The 15940-nt window shown below is 37.7% G+C and overlaps 1 protein-coding gene across 5 annotated transcripts in view; it reads right to left on the bottom strand.

The window, feature by feature from the left end:
- The window catches only part of Dscam3 (Down syndrome cell adhesion molecule 3), a 106107-nt gene that overhangs the window by 14051 nt on the left and 76116 nt on the right, over positions 1–15940 (bottom strand). For 3 of the 5 annotated variants that reach the window (XM_072887548.1, XM_072887550.1, XM_072887551.1), the window contains exons 4-8: positions 13499–13685; positions 12517–12659; positions 4348–4512; positions 406–552; positions 123–246 (exon numbers count right to left, since the gene is read on the bottom strand). In XM_072887548.1, the coding sequence (XP_072743649.1) occupies positions 123–246; positions 406–552; positions 4348–4512; positions 12517–12659; positions 13499–13685 (766 nt within the window). Of the gene's footprint in view, positions 1–105; positions 247–405; positions 553–4347; positions 4513–12516; positions 12660–13498; positions 13686–15940 lie in introns of those variants that run through there. The other 2 variants (XM_072887549.1, XM_072887552.1) reach the window with 2 other exon arrangements.

Raw genomic sequence — 15940 nt, 5'->3', positions numbered from 1 at the left:
GATATTCGCGCTATCGAGGAATCGATGTTTGAACATGGATGGTAGTTTGTTCAGCGCTATCGTTAACATAGCTTATTCGGTAAACATTCCCCTAATTAAACCAACCATTAACATCGCGATACCAGGTAAATTGCGGCGGCGGGCTTCCTTGCGCCGAGCACGTGAGGTGAACGTCGGAGCCGCTTTCGGCGGAAATAGCAATCTCGGATCGTTGCATCAGTCGCGGCGGCAAGGAACCAGTCCGTTCTACAAATAAGACCGAAAGATGATACAAAATCGCAAGATAGTACGTGAATAAAAGTGACGAGAAGCGAGACATCTTCTTCTGACTATTATAAGACGAAAGCTCAATTTTTTCACGGATTTTTCCAATTTATTTCGCGAAAAAAATGTGCCTGTGATTACCCGTGACTGTCAAAGTAGCGGGTTCGCTTCTCCTTCGTTCGCTGGTCAAGGCATGCAAGGTTAAACACGAATACGTCGCTCTACCGTCTTCTGGTCTGGCGGCCCTAATATGAAGATCACCCTGCGAAGTAACCACGAATCTTCCGCCTGTGAACAAAATCGGATTCTATATATACAGGTATGGAACACACAATGTATCTCGGAAGCTTTCTCTCGGATGATTCTCTGATAAAATTAACATTGAGTTTTTTTTTTTTACCGATTCGAGAAAAAATGGATTTAATGTAGTCGTATATAAATATATATATAATTAGATGAAAAGATCTGATATGTAATTTATATTATGTGATAATATATAATAATAATATCCGAAATTTGTAATTTTTCTGCACGAAATAACGATTGATCGATAATGTCGAATAAACTTGATCAAGTTTTGCATGCGATGATAGATGAAAAGATGACAGTATGATAACAATTATTTGTAATAAATAAATATTTTACGAGTTTATTAAAAATATTATTTATAGAATTATATAGATATTATAATAGATATAGAATTATAATAGATATTATATAGTGAAATAGTAATTTATATTTGCTTAAACATGTGCATTCATGTCATTTTTATTATTTATCATATAGTGCACGCTTCATCAAACTGAATTAACATTCACTTTTCAACGTCAGTGATCGCCAATCAAACGCACGGAAAAAGTGCAACAATATAAATCTCGAAATTCGACTTCCTTACTTATATATGACTTATATGATGATATATAATCACATAAATCCATTTTTTTCTCAGAGATTTTATTGAAAATTTATCAAACTTTTAAGTAAGTAAGCCTATTAAGTAAATAAGTTTCTTAAATTATCTAGAAATTAATTAAAAAGAGACGGATTTTGCAATTTTATAAAAAATAATTTGTCAAGAGATTCTCTCTAATTTTCAATCATTTGTAATTCAAGAATTATTGATATCTCAATGGCGAAATATCTACAAATCTTTTTGAAGCTAATGAGCTAGCTTCTGGTACAGATAAAGCGAATAACTTGAAGGGTATGCATCTACAGAGAAATTAAAGTTACAAAATTTTCAATTTTACGAGTACAGTTTCACGAGTATGTTACATCAGAATAATGATTTCTCTCATCACTATTACGATGAGGAAATGCGTCTCTCGACTTTGCGATTTATTTCACTTCCTTTTATATCGCAACGGACTGAGCGAAAATACCGTTTGACTTTTCAGAATTCAGAAGCTGGGAAATATCAATGATAAATCCCTGAATGTGCGCATGTGATTTTGCCCAGCAATATTTTCTCTCGTATTTCAAGTCTGCAAAGGGGGAGGGGGAGAGAGAGAGAGAGAGAGAGAGAGAGAGAGAGAGAGAGAGAGAGAGAGAGAGCAAAGGGTTATGCAAAATCCTCAGCATCTGTCGATGAAACCCCTTCGGATCACGGCCGCGTATCCATCAGGCGTGAAATTTTCAATTTGGCTCAACCATCGGACAACCATCGAACAGCTCGGTCTACCGACTTGCTAAAGCCATCTCTGACTATTTCGGATTGACCTGCCAGAATTTTTCTTTTTTCCATCACGCCCGTAACATTACGAATTTTCACGCGCCGCTGTATCTTGTCGGGAATAATTAATGTCAAAGAAATATTTTCTTTGTCGAGAACCGTTCTTTTTTTACAATGTTACTTTGCGATTGTTATTGTTCGAAAGATAAAAGATTGCAAAGTATATTTGGCATATATGTCATATCCCATTTTAACATCTCATAACGCATATTATTTCATTTCTACTCAATGTCTTTATTATTTTTATTGATTTGTGATGAATTTTTACAAATTAATCATGTTTCAAGAGAAATAAAAATCTCATAAAATACATCTATTTTCAAAATTCGAAAGTGCTTATCAAAAAGGCATATACACATAATATTAATATTAATAATAATATTAATATTAAATAAGATTAATATTAAATTAATTTTAGTTTTCTATAAAATTTCATTAATATCTGCGAACAATATTCCTTCTTAGTTGCGGTCCGAATAACCCGAATAATTCTAATGACGATATGTCGCTGAAACTGCGCTTGAAGATGTATTCACCACGGATTTCGAATAGTTCTCTTCCCTATGATGTCTAACAAGAACCATTGTCATAGATTCGATACCGTTGTATGTGTATGTGGGTGCGCGAGTCAATGATAGAAACGTCATGTTCTTCCCGTACAACCGGAATCTCATGTTCTCGAATCGGAGTATGATATTTGCGACATTATGACATAATGGTTATTACGAAGATATTACACTACATTATACATATAATATTACTGCATGTTTCTTAAATTTTTTTTTATAGAAAATTATATTTTTCTCTCGTCCTTCAAATAACATTTTTTTTTATGAATTTTATTACGACATAGAAATGTATATTTACATAATAAATACTCGAACAGAATTGCACAATACAGCAATCGACTAAACATCTTAAATATTAATTCCGTGGAAAATTGATTTTACATTAAGTGACGTTGAATGATATTATTTCTCCGTGAAAAAAAGTAGGGAAAAAGGGAGAAGGTCAGATGGGGACGACGGATGATCTCTCTGCAGCGATCTTTTGCCGCACATCTCTCGTATGTAAATTCGCAAGTGTTTTACCAGTGCAAACTCCGCTTTACACGCGGGTCGCGGGTCGCGGTTGACGTTCCATTCCTCTCCTTCGTCGACATCCTTGGCATCGGATCGGTTGACGGACGTCGCGGAATCGACGTCGTCATCTTCGAGACGCGATACGGACCGTTGCCTGGCGCGGCGATAACCGCGAGAACGTCGACGGCACGTCGGAGGCACGCATATAAGCGCGCAACCCCCTCCCCCCGCCCCTCGATGTGCGGAGTGCGGATGCTGGCTTTCGTACATACGGAGACGCGCAATGTTAGCCGCCTAGTTACGAAACAAACGTATCAAGCCCCGACATGACGCGATGCCTCCCATGATATTCCAACGGCACACACCGTATACACACACACACACACACACATATATATATATATATATATATATATATATATATATATATATATATATACATATATACATATATATATATATAGTTATAGAGAACCTACCGGTACCCCCTTACACCGCCACCCTCCGTTACGTGCAACCGAGCGGCATAAATATGTATGGGACATGAATGCCTGAGCGTGTACAGGACGATCTAGACCACACCGAGTTAGCGCACGTACGTGCGAACCTCGTGCGTACACGTGTGTGAATATATATGCAGGGCATGTGTGCGCGCGTGCGCGCGCGCCGGATGTTGGTCCGCGAGATCAAGCATTTTACACTCTATATATGTGCTCTCTACTCGCCTCGCCTAGCGGTCGTAATTGTGTTAATCCTTTTTGAGCCAAGCTTTCTTCTTGTGTAATTCACAAGGTAATATGTAAAAAATGTAATACATTCCTTTTTTCTTTTCGTTTTATATAACGCTATCTTGTAATTGAAGTTACACGAGTGGTTAGGATGATTCAAGAATTATTTCGAATTCGTCCTTAATTACTTAACTTTATTATTAGTTTATGCTATGTTTTTTAATATTCCGTCATTTATTTTTCTACTCGATTTCATCACGTTCCGATTCATTGGCATGTTTATGCTCATGTAAATTAATTTCAATTGTACGTTGAAGAGTCATCGCGCCTATCGATAAAAATTTGATGGATCTGTGCAATCGTGTAAAATTATATCGTGAGTTTGATTGCGAAACAAAGAATTAATGGCATGTGATACGCACGGGTATGCGGGTATCCGGGTTCCGGGTAGCGTCGACGTTCAAACAGAAGCTGATCTCGAGAAGAGATTTAGCACGCGCTATTTTAAATTAAAATAGCAAATGCGCGAGACATAACTCACCGGTATCTGTATTCCCAGGCAAGAGAATAGCATCGTCACGGAACCAGGAAGTTACGGTGAGATGTTCCTTAACGTCTTCCCGGGCTGTACAGGACAGCACCGCGTTGCATCCCTCCATGACAGGTTGTCTATTTACCCTGACGTCGTATCCGGATATCGTCAATACTGTAAGTATATATGAAAAATTACAATGATTTAATGTTGCAGTTAATTATTACGAATTTGCGCTCATCACGCGACACATATTCCCTAGATGAATTGTAAAAACTACATATTAATTCGCAATTATTAATTTACAATGTATAATTAGTTCACAATTTACAAGTTATCAAAAGAAGAAAAAAATTGAATCTCTATCAAATATTTTTACCGTATATTATATCGTGTTATTAATAAATAATGAAAATAAATCATTAATGTATCCAGCATGCACATATGTGCATTGACTGTGCTTAATTTTGTCCTGGAGATTCTTCGGGCAATTTTCTTTTTCTTAAAATTATTGAAGCGTTAATCAATTTTTGTTATAAAAACTTAAAAGATGAATAATTTTAAATGTAAAATTCAAAATTTTAATAAATAATTTTTTTTAAGTGAAACTTTGGAGTTGCTAAGGAATAACAAAAGTTTAATCTTCAAATTTTAATTTAATGTTCAGTTACTGAAAAATATACGTACATTAAGATTATTTAAAAAAATATGAAAAAGTTGCATAAGAGATTTTCGGTAAGAAAAAAATCGATCATTAAAATTAATGAAAGGATCCATAAGTCAAAGTAAGTGCATTTAATGCGAGACATCCCGTATAACACAAGAGAGTTCTGTTATATTCATACATAAAAGAAAGTCGGAGGAAAAGAAAAAAAGAAACTAAAGCGGGGCAAAGTGACGTAGCGTTGAAAGCGGAAGATGGATGATTATTAAGAAGTTACCACAGGCAGAAAGTGGAAAATAAGACATAGGGAAGTAGAAGTACATGCATAATGGACGATCAAACTTATTTCAAGTCCATGAACAATGACTGTGTTGCAATGCGATTCACCCTGCTGATTCCATTATAACCGGTTAACTTTATTTACGACTATAAGATTTTAAACGCGTGCGTCGTGTATATATATATATATATATATCAGAAATTTTTTACCTAACATTTATTATAAATTAAATCCTTCAATAGGGAAATTCCGCGAGAAGAATTTCGATGTGGATAATTATATAAGTAAAATGCAATTACATTATCTTATAAGTATTAGATTCAGCCAACCAATTATTTTACTTATTCAGCGTGATGTGTCTCATTCGCGGTTAAAATGCATGAGATGTTCGAGGTACGAGACAGGCTCACCCTAAATCTAATCACTCTCAATCTAAGCACACACTCATACATCAATATGTAACAACGATGCTTGGGAACAACGCTTAGGTCGCATATCCCATTCTCCAGAGATATACCCACGTGCACGTGTATACGTACACTCGACTCACACATACTCCGTTATAATGAATGTTGGCGCAAAGTGTGCGCGATTAATTCGCTGCATTTGCATTTTCAGTTATATTAACCATATAATTGCTAAGCGAATATATATGGTAACCCAAAATCTTATTACATCTATATGGCGTGCCATTGTTATCTCGAGGCATGTGTTATCCCACCGATATGTTGATTTTAGATAGGATCTAATCTAAGATTATATCGACTTTCATAACAGAAAAAAAACGCACACACACACACACACACACAACGTTTTTCTGCGCATCACTTTTAATATACGTGATTACTAAAAAATATACTTTTTTTTCACGATAGATTTAGGAAAGAATATTTTTAATAATAAATCTAGATCTGATATAATTTTGATGAAAATTATCTTTGGATCAAATCATACATGACCAATTTGAAGTGTACGTGCTGCGCTGGAGATTACTGAAAAATTCACGTTTCTCAAATATCGGCGAGGCACCCCATCGCATTCGTCCGTAAACATTCGTGTCGAAGTAACGTGTGCGATTTCCTCGATAGCTCGCAAATACAGAGGCAACAGAGGAAGCAGGAGGAGAAGGGAGAAGGTTAAAAAAGCTCGGGGAACGAAGCTGAAGATGGGCAGATGTGAAACGAGAGAAGCAAGCTAGAGAGGTCGTGGCTCGGAGGAACTACCGTTTGCGGGGTGACGAGACGTGGGTCGCGTTCGTTCTACCCTTTTCGTCGTCCGACGGGGTGTCGGAAATTGGGAGCTCCTCGGGTGGCGTCCCGATCCCGATGCCAGTCGTCCTCCTTCCCTTTCCCTTCCCCTTCCCCCTCCCTCCTCTCCCCCGTTAGACGCCGGTTCGCGATTTGGGTGGTGAGGAGAGTAGAAGGAAAGCAGGAAGTTAGAGAGAGAGAGAGAGAGAGAGAGAGAGAGAGAGAGAGAGAGAGAGAGAGAGGGAGGAGAAAAGGTGGCATGTACGTGACGATAAAATTGAGATGCGTCGCCGAGAGGGTACGAGAAGAAAAAGAGAGAAGGAGGGAGGGAAGCGAGTGAGAGCGGGGTGAAACGAAATGTGCAAATAAAGCCAATATGCGCGCGGATCTCCAACCAGGCGGGCAACGATATTTCTACGAATTTCTAGAAATCGTTGGAATTAACTTTTCTCCTCTCTTCTCAGGCGAATCGGCGACCCGATCCCTCCCCTCCCCTCCCCTCCCCCTCCCCATTCCCATCCCTTCGTGCTCTACCCCCGCGCGATCGCTCACAGCCGGATATCTCTGATACCGCCGCGCTCTCTCGTCTCTCCCATTTACCCGCTGATGCAGCGTGAAAATGCACGTGCATTTTGTGGCGTATCGGTGCATCGTTGCCACGGGCGTGTTTTACCAAACTCGCTTGTGCAGGATCTTGCGCGGAGAGAAACGCTAGATTTTTAAAATCGAATCTTCCGGAAATGGATCCTTCTGCGCTCTGGAAACCGAGCGCGAATATATTGCCACTTATATCGCGACTAGCCAAAAGGACTCGACGAAAACGACGGGAATATATGGAGGAGTGGCGAGAAAAATGTAATAAAAAGCGAAAAGCTCATTTTTTTTTTTTTAAAGCAAATTTTATCAGAAATTATATCGCAATTATACTTTGTCAGAGAACGGATATAACTCCTTAATTACGTATTCCAATATTTTACCACATGTTCCGTATCTTATTATCGTATTTCCGCGAGACATTTTCTCTGTCGGGTGAGTGCGTTTTTCTTAAAAACAAAAACGTCCTTCGCGCGTGATTAAAACTGTCGACCGTTTTGCTGCGGAATTACACATACACAAGCATTTATCGTCCGAGAGGTTTGTGGACCTTTTTCCGTCCAGGACCATTTCTCGGAAACTAGTGGCTGGTTGCTAATGTGGTTACGTTCTTTTTCTAGTCGCGCACCTTCCTCTTTACTTCCCGTCCGCCCCCCCCCCCCTCCCCCTCTCCCTCTTTCTTCTTTTCCGTTGATAAAATGGAGAAAATAAAGAAGAATAAGAGCGGTGCGCTGGAGAATCGTCCGTCTGCGCGCGAAAACGGGTGATCTCTCACCGTGTGGTAGGCAATAATTCTTTTCTATATCCTATAGAGCCAGCACGTGTATAGAGAAATACGGTTTCGTCGCGAACTCTACGACCGAATAAATATCTACTAGTATACAAATTTTTAAGGATCAGAATGTAAAATATAAAATACGCGAATTACATCCTATACAACGTTCATATTGTGTAAAAACTTTTTCTGGCTATACGTATGCTTGTGCATCTCACAACGATCACATTATACATTATTTATTCCCACTATGCTTATTATATTTATTATATCAGTAAAATTTTTAATCATTTTAAAACCTCTTGAGTAAAAATCTAACATAAGTTTTTACTTCTCGAATTAAGTCTTAATTTACATTTTGTTGCATAAAAATGAGGTAATTATATATTCGAGTTTTCGAGATTAAATTCATAACCCGGCGAGACACTTTATTTCACGACGTTAAATACTCTCGGGCGATTTTTTTGTTGGCGCGTGGAGAACCGCGCGGGATTGCCAAAGTACACGAGATATATAAGACTTCACGGTCTCTTGTCATACACATTTCTCGCGGTACATATATATCCTCTATAATGAAATCATTTGAAATGAAATTAAGCGAGCCGGGCGAGCGTCATCCGAGAGCGACGATTATTCTTCCGTTAAAGCCAGCGCGATACGTAACCTTTTAAATTTTTAAGACGCGACACCTCTTCAGACATTACTCTCCGGTCCCGATGAGCCGGTATAACGGTAGGATAATGAATATTCCCTTCGTCGTTGGCTCTCACCCCCGAGAGTGTTCTTCTCGCGGAGAAGAGCACTGGACACCTTTAGTCGGTACCGAATTCCCGAGCTCGTCGAAAAACGCGGTTCTCACACAAAAGGGAATTTCGACAATGACTTTCTCTCTTCTTTGGAGCATAAGTCCTTTGGCGAACACGTGGGGACGGCCGATGTCATTTTAGATAAGTGAACCGTTCCTTTTCGGCTCGCTCGTTTCAGAGGGAGTACCGCTAGAAGACTCTTCTTGGTCGATGTTTCCATGTATAGAAGAAAATAAAGTGAGACACGATGACGGGATGGGGTTCTTAGATAATCTTCAACTTGCACGTAGCATTAATGAACTCGTGTCGCGCGAATAATAGATAACTTTTAACTATTATTGCACAAATTATACAGCGTGTATAATTATCATCGTTTAGGAATCTTTTGATAAAAAGTACATATATTGATTAAATTATACATACGCGCTAATAATATTACATTTGAAGTGAAAATTTAATTAGATTTAATTTAATTTAATTTAATTTCTTCATTTATCGGAAATTATACGCTATTCATTAGCATTAACGAGAGTTTCTTCTCCTCCACACATTCTGACGATAATGGAAAAGAAAAAAAAAAAAAAAAAAAAAAAACTTTCGACCTAAATAAAAAAATATAACACGATATATCGATGCTAAAATGCAAGTCACTTCTGAATTCATCAAATCGTGTTATTCCGGAAAATTTGTCGGAAAAACAATCGCGATTTATGTATGACGCCATCGTCATACATCATTTTGGAACTATATTAAACTTGTTTTCTCCGGAAAGAACGCGAGTACAGAATGGCTTGATTATTTATGCCTATACTTCGGAACGGACTGCGAACTTTTAACGAAAGCGCCGGAGGAGAGAGGAAAGATAGAGGAAGTTCCATATTGGCAGACGGTCCATGCGGGGCAAGGACGAGGTGCGGCAAACAGATATTGATTGGACGTTCTTTCATCGTCCAGTGACTTTGCGAGGCCGGACGGGGGAGAGAGAGAGGGAGAGGACGAGGGCGAGGGAAGTTTCGGAAACCACTAGCAGGGCGAAGCGAATTTTTCTTCCCGTTTTAGTCGAATCATCCTGGAAAAAAAAAAAAAAAAAAACTTTCGACCTAAAGTTTTCCGACGGTTGGTACGCGTATTCCATCGCGCTTCACGTGAAGCGGCTTTGAAAGGAGAGACGGTCGCGTCTCTCCTTTCCGGATCGGTATCAAAGAATATTTGGATTCTCGCAGTTTCTTCGAATTCGTACGTGCCACACTGAAATGTACCATGTATTTTGTTACGAACAAGGGCCCGAAACTTATTGAGATACTGTAGGTAAACCGCAATTGTTTGATTTAAATTTAATTTGCCACAAATTTGCAAATGTAAAATTGTCAATATCTCGTATGAGAAGTGTCACGTAACGATTTGGTCGATTGCTTTAAGCGTATCGGACTCAAACAGTAACTAAAAAATTGAAAAACTAAATATATTCTAATTTTTTAATTAAAAATGTAAATGTCATGTTATTAGTGTATAAAATATTTTTAAACATGATAAATAAAATTTAAACTATATATTATAAATTCCCAAAGCTCTTCCCAAAAATTAGCCTTTTCTAAAGTTTATTCGGCACATAAGTTTTTCCAGCGTTCAGGTACTGAGACAAATAGGTTGTCGTGTTTTAATTTTTATAATAAATAATTTTTAGTAAAAAAATAATCTCGTTTAGTCATTTTCTATTGTAAATATTATAGCGGATCTATATAAAAAAAATTATTTGTTTTTTAATCAAATTAATCAATTATATATGGTCAATTTTGACAATCAAGTGTTACATGTTCGAGTACTGGGCCGATCCCCTTAGATAAACTACAATTGTTTGATTTCGCAAGCTTAATTCGCAAGAAATTTGCAAATGTAAAATTGTCAATATCTCGTATGAGAAGTGTCGCGTAACGATTTGGTCGATTGCTTTAAGCGTATCGGACTCAAACAGTAACTAAAAAATTGAAAAACTAAATATATTCTAATTTTTTAATTAAAAATGTAAATGTCATGTTATTAGTGTATAAAATATTTTTAAACATGATAAATAAAATTTAAACTATATATTATAAATTCCCAAAGCTCTTCCCAAAAATTAACCTTTTCTAAAGTTTATTCGGCACATAAGTTTTTCCAGCGTTCAGGTACTGAGACAAATAGGTTGTCGTGTTTTAATTTTTATAATAAATAATTTTTAGTAAAAAAATAATCTCGTTTAGTCATTTTCTATTGTAAATATTATAGCGGATCTATATAAAAAAAATTATTTGTTTTTTAATCAAATTAATCAATTATATATGGTCAATTTTGACAATCAAGTGTTACATGTTCGAGTACTGGGCCGATCCCCTTAGGTAAACTACAATTGTTTGATTTCGCAAGCTTAATTCGCAAGAAATTTGCAAATGTAAAATTGTCAATATCTCGTATGAGAAGTGTCGCGTAACGATTTGGTCGATTGCTTTAAGCGTATCCAGACTCAAACAGAGAGCCTGAACAGCCTGTTTCGTTGATGTTTTTAAAATAGTAACTTTTCCCTTGAATTTTTGACATCAAACTTCTTGCAGCTTATGTAACGATAGCCGGTCTTCGGTAAAATCGACGATGCTCTCGCCTTTCCTTGCAGGGTTAAAAACGCGTCATGAAAATGCCGTTGAGAAAGCAAGCAACCTAAGTGCAACGTAAGCTTCAAGCTTTGTGAAAACGATCGATGTTTACCCATTTAAAAGGTTACATACACCGGCTAAAAAGCGAACAAGCATGTCGCTTCTTTTGTCGTCAATAGAAACTGCTATACATTTATCATTTCGCGATTTGATTTACTCGCGATCTAACGTTCACTTTTATCATTGCGATAAAGTACGAACAATTTCGTTCTGAAATACAAATGTCATTTAAATAACATCGCGCAAAGGTAACTCGTGATTTAATCTTATAAAGTTCTATTTAAATTTTTTCTTCTTCCGAATTGAATTTTTTTTTTCAGGGATTTTTCTTTTAGCTTCTCGAATATATTTAACGGAAGAAGGTTTTTCAACATTTCGCTTTCATCTTAAAAGACGTTTGAAGAGAAATGTACTTTCGTTCCTAATATCGATAGGGATAATCTTTTGAAATACAATCAATGTTATGTTACATCAAATCTCCCTGCACTACTATCAAGAGTAAATAAAAATGCGAAAGAAAGATCCTCTTCCGATTGGACTCGTGCAGCATGTAGCTGACGTCGGCGAATTCAGTAGTAATGATCGGCTTAAAATCAACCATTTAAATGATGGCTCACGTAGCGTCGACCGGACAAAGTTTTGACCCTCCTTGGGTATTTCAGGAGCGGCGGAGACCCGCCCACGTACTCGGAGATCGAACTTCCTCCGATACAATTTAACAGCTTTCAACCGTTTTCCCTTTGGTATTTACTTGGATAGCGTGAAGCCTTTCGGTTGGAAATGCGAGGTGTTGGCTCCGCGCGTGCACCGTACTACTCCGACATAATGGGATAGGATTCGTTATCTCCGAGTCCGTTATTGCAACGAATCGCCAGCGAAGAATGATAGTTTCTTCGGTAAATGACAGTAATCGCACGTATTTATAGTGGCGTTAGCCGAGTAGCTTCTAATTCGCACGACTACTTTTTCTACTCAAAATACAAAGCTACTTTTGCGCGAAATGAAAAAACATTTTGAAATCTCTAGACCGGATATAAAAAATAAAGAGTTTCTACGACTAAGCATAGTCTACAAGACTATGCTTTCACTTTCTCGAAAGGGTAAGACGTGGATAAGTTAACTTACCAGCTCGAAGAGTGACTTCGCGAGAGAGTACGGTTCCGACGGAACTGGTCGCCCGGCATCTATAACGAGCATTGTGAACTTCGGCTCTAAAATCTTGAGCCAGAAATGGCGGGAAGTATAGCGTTCCGTTGCCCAGAAGTTGTCTGAAAGAAATAAGTATTGAGTGTTGTTGAGTCGCGCTTGACACAAATGGCGAAAAAGAACAAAAAAAGTAAAACAGTCTCATGGCGCGTTTAACTCGAATCTAAAATTCTTCAACATAGGGCAAACTCGGGTTAGGTTCCTTAAAACTAGGGTAAGATAGCCATAGTTTTTTAAAATGCAAAAAACATACCTTTATTTTTGTTATTTTTTAATAGCGTTTGGCATATTATATCTTCACTGAAGCTTAAATTACGTAATATTATCGAAATTAAAAGGAAAATATTTAATAGAAATTTTATATTATCAAAATAGTATAACATTGGCCATCTTACCCAACTTTTAAGGAAAAGATGACCATAGTGACGAAGAGATGGCCATAATATTTATAAAAAAATAGTGAAAACAAAAATAAAAATTATAGGTCATATAACAATTTACACATATTTACAATATGTCTAACGTCGATTACGATAGCTTAACTGTAATTTATTCGACGTTGTAACAGTTTTTAGTGAAGAAATGAATAACTTTGCAGGTAGTCAAAAGTAAAAATATAATTTAAGATTCACAATATCGTTACTTCGAACAATGTATGCACATAAATTACTGTAAATGTCGATTATCTTTGATAATGATTGAAAAAATTACAGCCTATGGCCATCTTTTCCGTACGGCCATCATATCCTAGTTTACCCTGCGCGTTTAAAGAATCTCTTTATCTTCGTTTAAAGAAGTAATCCCTTAGCAAAATTTATGCGAAAATGCCAAACCAAACTCGATGTGAAAACGCGACCAAACATTCGGAACGATCCAAAAACGTGATTTCTGCATGATTTACCTGAGTCCCGGAACTGCCGTAACCGATCTCTGATCCGGGCTCGTAATCCACGTGACGTGCGGTGTCGGGCTGCCATGTGCGGAACAGCCTAATTGGGAGCCCGTGGTATTTGAAAAGACCAGGGTGCTCGGCGGTTCCAGGATGAAGACCGGGCCTTGCTGACCAAGCGCAAATTTCTCGCTGCACCCTGAAAAGCATATCAGCTCGTTAATTTACTGCACGCTTACTCCAAACAGTAACGTAGACTGTTGTGTGATCAACGAGAAACGTTTAAGCACAATTAATTTGAAACACTTGACTAACTTATATGTTGTCTTTCAGTCGCTCAATTTTTAGCAAGTCCGAAAATCAAAAATAACGTGACCTTTATTCAAGTGGCGGTTAAAATTTCAACAGTCTTGATTTAATAACAAAATAGTTAAGACTGTAAATTGATTCGCGATTTCGCGATATGAAAGTACTTTGAAAAATTGATTTTTTTCTAATATATATATTTTGACAAATATAATTCTTTATAAAATTAAAATTTGATTATATCTAACAATTAATTCTTGTCGTTCCTTCTCTCTCTCTTTTTTTTTCTCCTCTTTGCATAGAATGGAGACATCTCAGGTCAAGCGATATAGTTTCGTTCTTGATTTGCCCACGGATTAAACCCAATGTTGAAACGATTATTCGATTTGTTGGTTGGTAAGCGTCGCGGATAGAATTTTATCTTTTGTCTCGTCGAAGCGGGCGGAACGACCTGATTCGTGGAGCCGGTCTAAACCCTACGACGTATACATTGTTCGCATCCGAGAAACCGGAGAAATCAATTCCGCTAAGCCGAATTCGACCTAGATTTCAAATCGATTCGAGACCATGCTCGTTCCGGGATTAAATGCACGCCGGAGCGAATGGTCGCGTCACTGCCCGATAGCATCTACCAAATATTTCATTCGAAATCCCCGGATTAAGAAGCAACGTGCGCGAGCTTCTATAATCCGTTCCCGAAAACGCTGAAAGCTACATCTACATATAATGCAGGTTTTCCTCGATATATTCAAGTAAAATAAATGCCTGCCATGCCGGTGCGGTTCGTTGTTTATTCAGGAAACAAAATGTTTCAATCGCCAGCCGCGTATCATGTTCGCGGTCACACTAGGGCGACTGCAATAATTGTTGCAAGCGACGAATATCTATCTATTTCGTGCATATTTATTATATATATGTATATTTCTACACTATATGAATCTACCGGGAAAGATGTAGGAGAGACGCTCGATGGTTGGTAGAAGCTGAAATATGCAAGGTGTACGATTACAGAATGATCGAAGGAGATGTAACACTTGGACAAAGTGAGAGCAGAAGAAGGGTGCGGCGATCAAGCAGATCGATTCTCGTTGCGAGTCGGGAATAGGAACGGAAATAATTCATGGAATGAATTATTTAGAGGCCGGCGCGACCTAGCGAGAGCAATGCGGTTTAAAATACGATTTCACGTGGTTCAGATACCAATGTGTCTATATAATAATGAGAATGAGAAAGAGGCGAAATTTAATTAGCTTGAAGCAATAAAACTTATCAGTCGGAAGAAACTAAACTGAAATTTAAGGAGAAGCTGCACGGATGATCAGCTGCTACGTCAAAAGTTAATAAATCTAATACATTTTGAGATTTATTTTGATATTGCAAAATGTATTATAAACTTATCAACTTTTAACGTAGCTGATTTCTTAAACTTTGAAATGTTTCTATTGTGTCCAACATATTGATCTAATGAAATAGAAGAATATCCTTCCTTTCGCTAGATTTCCGTCACAGATAAGAATGTCGAATTTTTAATTTTAATCTTTTAATTACTCACGCGATAAATTCTTCAACGCGAGGTTGAAGTCCGTTTGATCGATTCTCGGTTTGCTTCGAAAAAGTCTGTCTCCCGTCGAATTATTCACGCGCAACATATAACCCTCGAAAATTCTCTTCTACTCGCGTACGTTCGTCCTCTTTACACCGGACTGTGTGCGCCAGCCTTTGATGCATAAATTCTCGCACGTTGCCGAGAAGAATGTGGACACGTAACCACTTGTGTTTGCTCGCCTTTCAAAGAGTAAAAACCGAACGACATTGCTTTACATTGTCATTTCCGTTTGTGAGTCTACACACGCGCGCACACTTATTTACGCGTTCATTCTTTTCGATTAATGGACGAATTCTTGCGCGAGTGCGATTGCGTTTCATTCCTACCCTCACCCTCGACGCGGAATCATTGACGTCGAGTCATCCCGTTTTTCCGCCGCAAACGTCACTCGGAAAATATACATATACTCATGTTTATTGATGTGGCGTTTTTTTTTTTTACAGTATAATTGATACAGGCTAAAGTAGCCTATTATGAGAGCGATTCCTAATATGAGACCTCCAATTATTTTACAAACTTTAATCACTTTTCTTTATAAATGT

This window comes from Anoplolepis gracilipes, chromosome 3 (genome assembly GCF_047496725.1).
Source record: "Anoplolepis gracilipes chromosome 3, ASM4749672v1, whole genome shotgun sequence".
Lineage (NCBI taxonomy): Eukaryota > Metazoa > Arthropoda > Insecta > Hymenoptera > Formicidae > Anoplolepis > Anoplolepis gracilipes.
The sequence above is the reverse complement of the archived record's forward strand: the minus strand, read 5'-3'. Positions and strand labels throughout refer to the sequence as shown.